This window comes from Centropristis striata, chromosome 20, assembly GCF_030273125.1.
Source record: "Centropristis striata isolate RG_2023a ecotype Rhode Island chromosome 20, C.striata_1.0, whole genome shotgun sequence".
Classification (NCBI taxonomy): domain Eukaryota; kingdom Metazoa; phylum Chordata; class Actinopteri; order Perciformes; family Serranidae; genus Centropristis; species Centropristis striata.
Genome location: NC_081536.1, coordinates 32,868,511 through 32,880,247, shown reverse-complemented (window position 1 = coordinate 32,880,247; position 11,737 = coordinate 32,868,511). Strand labels below are relative to the sequence as shown.

General features: G+C 35.9%; 1 protein-coding gene across 1 annotated transcript in view; it reads left to right on the top strand.

Moving 5' to 3' along the window:
- The first annotated feature begins 3,756 nt into the window (after positions 1–3,756).
- The window catches only part of LOC131958750 (ferroptosis suppressor protein 1-like), an 8,507-nt gene continuing 526 nt past the window's right edge, over positions 3,757–11,737 (top strand). Inside the window, exons 1-9 of the mRNA XM_059323948.1 lie at positions 3,757–3,872; positions 5,417–5,593; positions 6,379–6,494; positions 7,406–7,525; positions 8,112–8,204; positions 8,672–8,780; positions 8,879–9,031; positions 10,245–10,445; positions 11,244–11,737. The exon at positions 11,244–11,737 is cut by the window's right edge and continues 526 nt beyond it. Coding sequence (XP_059179931.1) covers positions 5,419–5,593; positions 6,379–6,494; positions 7,406–7,525; positions 8,112–8,204; positions 8,672–8,780; positions 8,879–9,031; positions 10,245–10,445; positions 11,244–11,395 — 1,119 coding nt within the window. The 5' untranslated portion in view covers positions 3,757–3,872; positions 5,417–5,418 and the 3' untranslated portion in view covers positions 11,396–11,737. The remainder of the gene's footprint in view (positions 3,873–5,416; positions 5,594–6,378; positions 6,495–7,405; positions 7,526–8,111; positions 8,205–8,671; positions 8,781–8,878; positions 9,032–10,244; positions 10,446–11,243) is intronic.

Below are 11,737 nucleotides of genomic sequence, written 5' to 3'. Positions count from 1 at the left end.
AACTGTTTGTTTGTTTTGTGAATATTAATCATCAATCTGCATTAATAACATTTGAGATTTTCTTTCTCTCAGGTTATGAACTTCCTTTTAAAATTCAAAAGTGTATAATTATTAAGTAGGTAATTATCTTTTTTATCTGCTGAAAATAAATCCGTATTGTGTATCTCTAATAAAATGAAATTCTTAAAGAAATTGACATCTTTTACATGTTACATTTAAACAGATTAAAGCATATAACTAACATTTAAAACTATTAAGTATAAAATACAAAACTAAAATAAATTATTCATAAACCTTTTGAATGTTACACCTGTAAATGTCCTCTGTGGTTCATAAGTACATTTCTATTATTATTTAGTTTAATAAACATTTAAAGAAGATTAATGCACACAGAGGAAATATGTTACAATAGAAACAAATACAATAAAAAAGTACATAGAAATTAGTTTAAATTAATCATTATAATGAAATTAAGTTAAAAAGATTTAAGCTTGACTACAAATTAATTAGATGAAATACATAGACAAAATAAAATAATGGTTAATAATAATAATTTAATAATTTGCATGAATTAAATAAAAGTTAAAAGCTAAACTAAAAACTATTGTAGATAAAATAGACAAAAATGAAGAAAAAAGTATTATTATTATTATTATTAATAATAATAATAATAATAATAATAATTAAATAACAGATAAAATAGGGTACAGTTTACCAACGTAAATATAATAAGGCAAGCATATAAAATCATGTATAAAAATAATAATGAAGGATTCTTAATTCATGCTTTTATTTAAATTAATTTTAACAAACGTTTCAATTTTAAATTAATTTAATTGAAATAAAAGCAGTAGGTTTAAATGAATGAATAAATAAATAAATAAATAAATATCAGCTCAGTGTTCAGATAACAGAACATCAACAACAGACATTCAGTCACTTCAAAGTGTTTCATTTGTAATTTTTAAAGTTATTAATTTGTGATTTTATAACAAGAAAATGTTACTTTTATGCAAGACATTAACATTCCCGACAGCACCTGAAGGCACCGCAGGAGCAGGAATCTCTTTTTTGTATTTTATTGTGTGTTTTTCATGTTTTATGTGTTTTATGTGTATTTTTGTGTGTGTGTTTTGTAATTTTTGTATTTTTATTATGTTTTTGGTGTGTTTTGAGTGTGTTTGTATGTGTTTTTTGTATTTTATTGTCTGTGTTTTTGTGTGTTTTTTGTATTTTTTGTGTTTTTTTGTGTGTTTTTTGTAATTTTTGTATTTTTATTATGTTTTTGTGTGTTTCGAGTGTGTTTGTATGTGTTTATTTTGTAATTTTGTGTGTTTTTGGGTTGTTTTTCATGTTATGTGTGTGTTTTTTTGTTTTGTGTGTTTTTTTATGTTCAAAATGTTGATCCAGTCAGTCCAAATGAAAACATAATCAGGTCATATAGGTGAGGTTGAGCTGAAAACAGTGATAGCAACACGTCATGGTAAAGATGTTTAAGTGGTTTATATACAGGCAGAATGAAAAGGAGTCCAAAACCCACAAAATAGCCCCAAACTCTAAAGGGTTAAGTCATGTGAATGCTTCGACTTGTAAGGATTAAAAGGAAACATAGATTAGAGGAAGAAAATATCATAAAGGAGATACAGTTGGTCAGTAGCAAACGATTATTAACAGAGAAGGACAAAAATCAACTTTCTTCATCACAATCCAAACTGGATCAAATCTATGAAAGAAAAGCCAGAGGGGCGTTTATCAGGTCAAGGTCTAAGTGGATCCAAGAAGGAAAAACTCTGCGTATTTCTGTAGAGTGGGAAAAAAAAAAGGAGAGGAGAGGAATTCTATTAAAAGTCTTCCAATGAATGATGTGGACTGCACAGAGGCCAAACTTCTAGCAAGAGAAATAAGTATGTTCTATCAACATCTATATGGCTCATCCTTCTCCACAACACATTGGGACTTCTTCCTCAATCATATTCAGGATTTGATTCCACAAATGGACAGTGGCTTGAAAGAAGAATGTGAAAAGGTTGTTAGTTTAGAAGAGCTAGATAAAGCTGTTGTGTGTCTAAAATGAGATCAATCTCCTGGCCCTGACGCTCTAACAGCTAACTTTTACACACACTTCTGGAGTACGCTTAGAAATGTTCTTTTTGAAGTCTTTAGAGAAGCTACAAGTCATTTTTCACTACCAGTTACCATGAAACAAGGAATCATTACACTGATAGCAAAAGCAGGAAAAGAGAGTCAATGATTAGATAATTATCCTCCAATTTCATGACTAAACTATGATTATAAATGACTGACATACATTTACAGTAAGAGATTAAAAGGAGGCCTGGATCAAATCATTAGTGAAACACAAAGAGGATTTGTAAAAGACACATCTATACATAATAATATAAGAGTGGTGCAAGAGCTTTGAGATGATCACCATCTGATAGAGGATGAAGGATTTATTCTATTCCTTGATTTCTACAAAGCGTTTGATGATGTCAGAGCATCAATTTCTCTTCAAAGTCTTACATATGTATGGATTTGGCCCTAATTGTTGTCACATACTAGAATCCTTTTATAATGATACAAGCAGCTCAGTAGCACTCCCACATGGCACATCCCCTAGATTCACCATGAACCAGGAGTTCAACAAGGCTGCAATATTTCACCATTCTTATTGATTATGGCAGCAGAAACGCTTGCAACTTATATGAAGAATTCAGATGTTCCCTAACTAGATGTTTTAGATCAACACATTATTATAAGTCAACCAGCTGATGACATCACCATCTTTGTAAAAAAAAAACTCAGAACAAATCCCCAAAATCTTTGAACGACTTCCAATTCTTGAAGAAATTGACATCTTTTACATGTTACATTTAAACAGATTAAAGCATATAACTATAACATTTAAAACTATTAAGTAAAAAATACAAAACTAAAATAAATTATTCATAAACCTTTTGAATGTTACACCTGTAAATGTCCTCTGTGGTTCATAAGTACATTTCTATTATTATTTAGTTTAATAAACATTTAAAGAAGATTAATGCACACAGAGGAAATATGTTACAATATAAACAAATACAATAAAAAGGACATAGAAATGAATTAAATTAATCATTTTAATAAAATTAAGTTTAAAAAAATTAAATGAAAGATTTAAGCTATACTAAAAACTCATTAGATAAAATACATAGACAAAATAAAATAATGTTTAACAATAATAATAATTTACATGAATTAAATAAAAGCTAAACTAAAAACTATTGTAGATAAAATAGACAAAAATTAAGAAAAATAAAATAAATTATTAATAATAATAATAATAATAATAATAGCGATCAAATAACAGATAAAATAGGGTACAGTTTACCAACATAAATATAATAAAGTAAGCAAATGAAATCATGTATAAAAATAATAATGAAGCATTCTTAATTAAAACTTTTATTTAAATTAATTTAATTTGAATAAACGTTTTAATTTCAAATTAATTTAAGTTAAATAAAAGCAGCAGGATTAAATTAATAAATAAATAAATGACAGCTCAGTGTTCAGATAACAGAACATCAACAACAGACATTCAGTCACTATAAAGGTTTTTATTTGTAAGTTTTAAAGTTATTAATTGTGATTTATAACAAAAAATGTTACTTTTATGCAAGACTTTAACATTCCCGACCGCACCTGAAGGCACCGCAGGAGCCCGCCCCTGAGCTGTGATTGGCGGAGAGCTGGTGTCGTCAGAGGAGCAGGAAACAAGAAGAAAGCAGCAGCGGTGATTGAGAAAGAGAAGAAGAAGAAGAAAAAGGCTCCAGACTTTCTAAAGCGAGCACAGATTAAATCCCTGAAACATTCTGATCCACCTGCTGCAGGTGAGCTCACCGTCACACAGGTGTCACTTCTCTGACGGACGAAACTCACTTTGCTCTTTTTCTGCGAACTCTCTCGAGATCTGGAAACTTAGATAGTGTCTCCCAAAGTCTCGCGAGAACAGGCGGCGTCAACCAAACTGTTAAAACCGTAAATAAACGTCCTAAAACTTGTTTGTTCGCGACTTAAAATGTGACCGTTAGTGTGAAAATACTAATATTAACGTGAGAAAATATTAATAAATTATTATTGACTCTCACTAAACTTCCAAACGAGTGGCGGGAAACGTGACCACGCCCCTTCCGGAGAATATTGTTTTCATTTAGAAAGTTTTTTATCTGCCGAAATATTATTAATATTATATATTTATCCAAGTGGGAACATGTCTTTGTGCTGAATAACACAGTTAGAATGACAGAAATCAGTTGAATTTCTCTCATAAATTATTTAAAAAAATAATGAATCGAGTTATTTTCCAGAAATGTACCGTTTTATTTTACAGGGTTTTTCTTCTACATTTAGTGCAACTGCCATGAAACTAAAAATAACTTTTATTACAAATTAATTATCTTAAATGTGAAATATAAAATTAATAATATCTATGGGAAAAAAAATACAGAAATAAATCTTAAAAATAAAACTGGCAACTTCTGCTGTCAGACCTTTCAGAAAATGAAAAAAACAACAACACAAAATGACCAAAAACAGTTTTTTCTACATATTGAAGTATTGTTTCCAGCCTCTCCTGTCCTCTCCTCTCTGCTCTGTGTAAACAGATTCTCAGAATCAATCATGTCTTCAGTGTCTCTGAGGAGAATTTAATGTTATTTATTTTAAATGACACATGGAGAATAAAGAGACTCTGACACAAATATCAACATTTAACACAAGTTTTGATCACTTTTTATAACGGAAACATTCATAACTGATGATATGTTCAAGTATATACATATATATATATATATAATGATTATTATTGATAAAACCATGGTAAATATCTAGATATCAGCTCTTAAATTAAACTCTTATGAGCTATTTTTTAGTTGTTATCATTATATTTGTCCAAACAAATGTACCTTTAGTTGTAGCAGGCATTAAAATGAACATTTACTAGAATAAAACGAGGTGTAATGATTTTTTCCATGACTGTTTGTCTGTCTGATGGCGTTGAAGGAGCTTTGTCCGTCTTCCTTCAGAGTAAACTCTCTCCTTCTCTTCTCAGCTTCTGATCAGCTCACAGCTGCAGAGCTCCGCCTTTGTTTAGTCTGAACTTCAGCTCAAGGTTTCCTCTGTTTTCATTCTGGGATTTCATTCATTTTCAGGGTTAAAAAAGGAAAAAACCCAAAGAGAGGACAAAGTGTTCCCTTCCTAAAACCGTCAGAGAGTTCAAACTGATGATAACGCCTGTTTTTACCGTTTCTTTCTACCAGAAACTTCTTCTGGAGAAAACAAACTTTTCAAACCTGTTGGTGGGTTTAATAAGTGTGTGTGTGTGTGTGTGTGTGTGTGTGTGTGTGTGTGTGTGTGTGTGTGTGTGTGTGTGCAGAGATGGGGGCTCAGGCCTCGGCGGTTGAAGGCGTGCACGTGGTGGTGGTTGGCGGCGGGTTCGGCGGCGTGGCGGCGGCGCGGCAGCTGCAGGCTGCAGGACTCAGCTTCACGCTGATCGACATCAGAGATTGTTTCCATCACAACGTGGCGGCGCTGCGAGCCGCCGTTCTGCCCGGTAACACTTTATTATTATTAATGCTGTCTAGCATTGTTTTTCTACTATTTTTTGTTTGTTTTTTTCTCATTTTTATTTGTTAGTTTTCCTTTTATTTAAAATATCTTTAATTTTTTCATGTATATTTTACTTATATTTAAATGGTAATTTTTGCTCTTTTTATTCATTTTATTTTAATTTTATTGTTTTATTATATTTTCAGGTTTAATTATATTTTATGATGATTGAGTTTTTATTTCAGTTATTTTCTCATTATTGGTTTTTTTGTTTTACTTTGATTCTACTTTTATTTTTTTTTACGTCTATTCTTACTTTAGGTTTTACTTTTATATTAATTTATATCAATTAATTTATTATTTATGTTTTACTTTATTCTAATAATTATTATTATTTTGTTTTGTTTGTATTTTTTTTTCCAGTTTTCCTTTTATGATAAATATTTATTTTCTCGACAATCTTATTTTTTTACTTTTATAATGTCTTTGTTCTGTTTATTTACTTTTACTATTTATTCTCTATATTTAAAAAAAAAAATGTAATTGTATAATGTTTAATTTCGTGAATTTAAGTAATAATGTTTATTTTTCATATTAATATTATATTATTAGTTTTTGCTAAAATGTCCAAAGTGTTTTTATTTTCATGAATATTGTGCAGTTTAAACCAGAAAGAATGAGGAAGTTTGAACCTTTTGTAACTTTCCTGATATTTTCAGCTGTTTCTAGATGAATGTTTAGTGTCGTTCTCACTGTGACCTCTGACCTCTGACCCCGCGGCGCCCGCAGGTTTGGCTGAGCGGACGTTCATCCCGTACGCCGACACGTTCGGGGACAGTTTTGTTCAGGGACGAGTTGAGCGCGTGGACGTGGACAGACAGACGGTCGTCCTCGACGACGGGACGGTGAGCAGGAAACATCACAATTAATGATCAATCTTCAAAATGTTCAAAAACTCAAATATTATCAGTTAAAACATAAAACAATGATGTTGTGTCATTTAAATTAATATTAATGATTCCAAAAACTAGTATTATATAAAAATGAAGATAAAATAGTGATTTTATGTCATTTATATTAATATTAATGATTCTAAAAACTAGTATTATATAAAAAAATTTAGATAAAATAATGATTTTATATCATTTAAATTAATATTAATGATTCTAAAAACTAGTATTATATAAAAAAATGGAGATAAAATAATGATTTTATGTCATTTAAATTAATATTTATGATTCTAAAAACTAGTATTATTATATAAAAAAATTGAGATAAAATAACGATTTTATGTCATTTAAATTAATATTAATGATTCTAAAAACTAGTATTATTATATAAAAAATGGAGATAAAATAATGATGTCATGTCATTTAAATTAATATTTATGATTCTAAAAACTAGTATTATTATATTAAAAAATGAAGATAAAATAATGATTTTATGTCACTTAAATGAATATTAATGATTCTAAAAACTAGTATTATTATATAAAAAATGGAGATAAAATAATGATGTCATGTCATTTAAATAAATAAAAAAATGTCAATGAATTAATCTGAAAATAATAAAATCAAAATCAAAATATAAACTGAAAAAATTAACAAAACTGGATTAATCTTTAAAGAATAACCGGTGTCTTTGAGTTTCTTTAAAAGCTCGACATAAAATAATTATGTTGTGTTATTTAAGTGAAATAAAATCAAATAAATGAATGCTGTGTTGTGTCTGTGAGGAAAGAGACGCTGCAACATTTCAACATATGAAAACGTATATTATTATTGTTGTTGTTGTTGTTGTTGTTGTTGTAATAAAGGAGGTGGGGTTCTCTCACCTGGTGCTGAGCACCGGCAGTGACGGAGCGTTCCCCGGGAGGTTCAACAGCGCCGCCAGCCGCCAGAGCGCCGTGCAGGAGTACCAACACTTCATCACACAGGTACACAGAGTACTCAGAGAGTACTCAGAGTACACAGAGAGTACACAGAGAGTACACAGAGAGTACACAGAGAGTACTCAGAGAGTACACAGGTACACAGAGTACTCAGAGAGTACACAGAGTACTCAGAGAGTACACAGAGTACACAGAGTACTCAGAGTACACAGAGAGTACACAGAGTACTCAGAGTACTCAGAGAGTACTCAGAGTACACAGAGAGTACTCAGAGAGTACTGAGAACTGTAAATTTACTGCATTCTGTCTGTGTGTGTCTGTGTGTGTGTGTGTGTCTGTGTGTGTGTGTGTGTGTTGTGTGTACCTGTGTGTGTGTGTCTTTGTACCTCTGTGTGTGTGTGTGTCTACCTGTGTGTGTGTGTGTGTGTGTGTACCTGTGTCTGTGTGTGTGTGTGCTGTGTGTGCTGTGTGTGCTGTGTGTGTCTGTGTGTGTGTGTGTGTGTGTGTGTGTGTGTGTGTGTGTGTGTGTGTGTGTGTGTGTCTGTGTGTCTGTGTGTGTGTGTGTTTCTGTGTGTGTGTGTGTGTGTGTGTGTGTGTGTGTGTGTGTGTGTGTGTGTGTGTGTGTGTGTAGCTGCAGGCTGCAGACTCTCTGCTGGTTGTGGGTGGGGGCTCCTCCGGTGTGGAGATGGCTGCTGAGATAAAGTCGGAGTATCCGGAGAAGAAGGTGACGACACTTTACTGCAGTAAAAGTCAAAGTACAAATACTGCGTTCCGACCCTCAGTTAGAGTATAAAAGTACTAACAACAGTAAAAGTGTTTTAAAATGTTTTATTACAATCCTGATTCCATAAAAGTTGTGACAGGTTCAGTTACTTTTCTCCTCAAACACAAAGTAATATGATGCAGTACTACTACAGTTTAAATACTTCCTGTACATTATTTCATATTCACATTCTGCAACGAGTACTTTCTACTTGTGATATAATTTGTACCTTAAATTTGTACTTCAGTAAGACTTAGTAAAAGTAAAAGTACTTCCACTACAACTCCTGCTGATGTTTGACGGCTCTGAAAGCTGCTAAAATACTTCGTTTCACTCTTTGGACTGGAGACCGAGTTCTTGTACTCCATGTACTTGTTGTACTTGTACCTGTTGTACACACATGTAGTAAAGTGGCGTGTGGCGTTCAGGTGGTCCTGATCCACTCGCGGGCGGCGCTGGCCGACCCCGAGCTGCTGCCGAGCGTCCGTCAGCAGGCCAAACAGCTGCTGCTGCAGAGAGGGGTGGAGCTCCGGCTGGGTACGTGTCCTGATCACCACTGATACCTGCAGACCAGGTGACCAACACACACCTGTTCTCTGAGTGTGTGTGTGTGTGTGTGTGTGTGTGTGTGTCAGGTGAGAAGGTGTGTGACCTGTCTGCGCTGCAGCTGAACGTGACTCAGAAGAACTCGGTGGTGACCACGGAGCGCGGAGACAAACTGACCACCGACCTGATCGTCTGCTGCACCGGACTCAAGATCAACGCCACCGCATACGCCTCCAGCTTCTGTGAGTACTCTGAGTACTAGTACTGCGTTATAAGAGTACTGTGGTACGCCTCCAGCTTCTGTGAGTACTCCGAGTACTAGTACTGCGTTATAAGAGTACTGTGGTACGCCTCCAGCTTCTGTGAGTACTCCGAGTACTAGTACTGCGTTATAAGAGTACTGTGGTACGCCTCCAGCTTCTGTGAGTACTCTGAGTACTAGTACTGCGTTATAAGAGTACTGTGGTACGCCTCCAGCTTCTGTGAGTACTCCGAGTACTAGTACTGCGTTATAAGAGTACTGTGGTACGCCTCCAGCTTCTGTGAGTACTCCGAGTACTAGTACTGCGTTATAAGAGTACTGTGGTACGCCTCCAGCTTCTGTGAGTACTCTGAGTACTAGTACTGCGTTATAAGAGTACTGTGGTACGCCTCCAGCTTCTGTGAGTACTCTGAGTACTAGTACTGCGTTATAAGAGTACTGTGGTACGCCTCCAGCTTCTGTGAGTACTCTGAGTACTAGTACTGCGTTAGAAGAGTACTGTGGTACGCCTCCAGCTTCTGTGAGTACTCCGAGTACTAGTACTGCGTTATAAGAGTACTGTGGTACGCCTCCAGCTTCTGTGAGTACTCTGAGTACTAGTACTGCGTTAGAAGAGTACTGTGGTACGCCTCCAGCTTCTGTGAGTACTCTGAGTACCAGTACTGCGTTATAAGAGTACTGTGGTACGCCTCCAGCTTCTGTGAGTACTCTGAGTACTAGTACTGCGTTATAAGAGTACTGTGGTACGCCTCCAGCTTCTGTGAGTACTCTGAGTACTAGTACTGCGTTATAAGAGTACTGTGGTACGCCTCCAGCTTCTGTGAGTACTCTGAGTACTAGTACTGCGTTATAAGAGTACTGTGGTACGCCTCCAGCTTCTGTGAGTACTCTGAGTACTAGTACTGCGTTATAAGAGTACTGTGGTACGCCTCCACCTGAGTACTTATACTGCAATGTGGGAAAAATACTCTAAAAAAACACTAAAACAACCTAATAACCTTATTGTTATTAATATAAGTCTGTGTGTAAATGAAGTACAAGTACCTGACATGAAGTGCAGTTTGGTGTTGTGGCCACTAGAGGTCAGTGTTTGATCACAGCTACTATCTAAAGAACAGCTGATCATCAATCATTTCTCTATCAATAAGTCTTTGATTGATGAGTGATTGATGAGTGACGTGTCCTGCTGACAGCCGGCTGTATGGCTGAAAACGGCGCTCTGAAGGTGAACGACCACCTGCAGGTCGAAGGATTCTCCAACGTCTTCGCTATCGGCGACTGCGCCAACGTCAACGAGCCCAAGATGGCGTACCACGCCGAGCTGCACGCCGCCGTCGCCGTGACCAACATCATCAACAGTCTGAGGGGGAAGGAGCTGACGTCATATCACACAGGTACACACACACACACACACACACACACACAGACACACACACACACACACAGGTACACACACACACACACACACACACACACACGGGTACACACACACACAGGTACACACAGGTACACACACACACACACACAGACACACACACACACACACAGGTACACACACACACACAGGTACACACACAGGTACACACACACACACACACACACACAGGTACACACAGGGACACACACACACACACAGGTACAAACAGGTACACACACACACACACACACACACACAGACACACACACACACACACACAGGTACACACACACACACAGGTACACACACAGGTACACACACACACACACACAGGTACACACAGGTACATACACACACACACACAGACACACACACACACAGGTACACACACACACACAGGTACACACACACACACACACACACACAGGTACACACAGGTACACACAGGGACACACACACACACACACAGGTACAAACAGGTGTACACATACACACACACACACACACACACACACACACACAGGTACACACAGGTACACACACAGGTACACACACACACACAGACACACACAGGTACACACACAGACACACACACACACACATGGGTAAACACACAGACAGACAGACTCACACACACACACACACACACACACACACACACACACACACAGGTACACACAACACACACACACACACATGTTTTGTAGTTGCCTATCTGTGTTTTGTAGTTGCCTGTCTGAGTTGCTGGTTGACTGACGGTGTTACTGGTTGCTAGGTAACATCACCATGTTGCTGGCGATGGGCCGTGACGATGGCGTGGGCCAGTTTAACGGGTTCAGGTTGCCTCGTTGGCTTGTTGTTCTGGGGAAGAGTCGAGATCTGCTGCTGTGGAAGAGCTGGAGGGAGATGAGGCAGAAACAACCCTGAGACACACACACACACACACACACACACACACACACACACACACACACACACACACACACACACACACACACACACACACACGCCCCTAATTGATTAATTGATTTATTGTTCAGCAGCAGGTTACATACGATGACAGACAACGCTCTCTTATTTTCACTCGCAGGTTACATATTATAAACAGATAAATCTCTTATTTTCACTCGCAGGTTACATATTATAAACAGATAAATCTCTTATTTTCACTAGCAGGTTACATATTATAAACAGATAAATCTCTTATTTTCACTAGCAGGTTACATATTATAAACAGATAAATCTCTTATTTTCACTAGCAGGTTACAT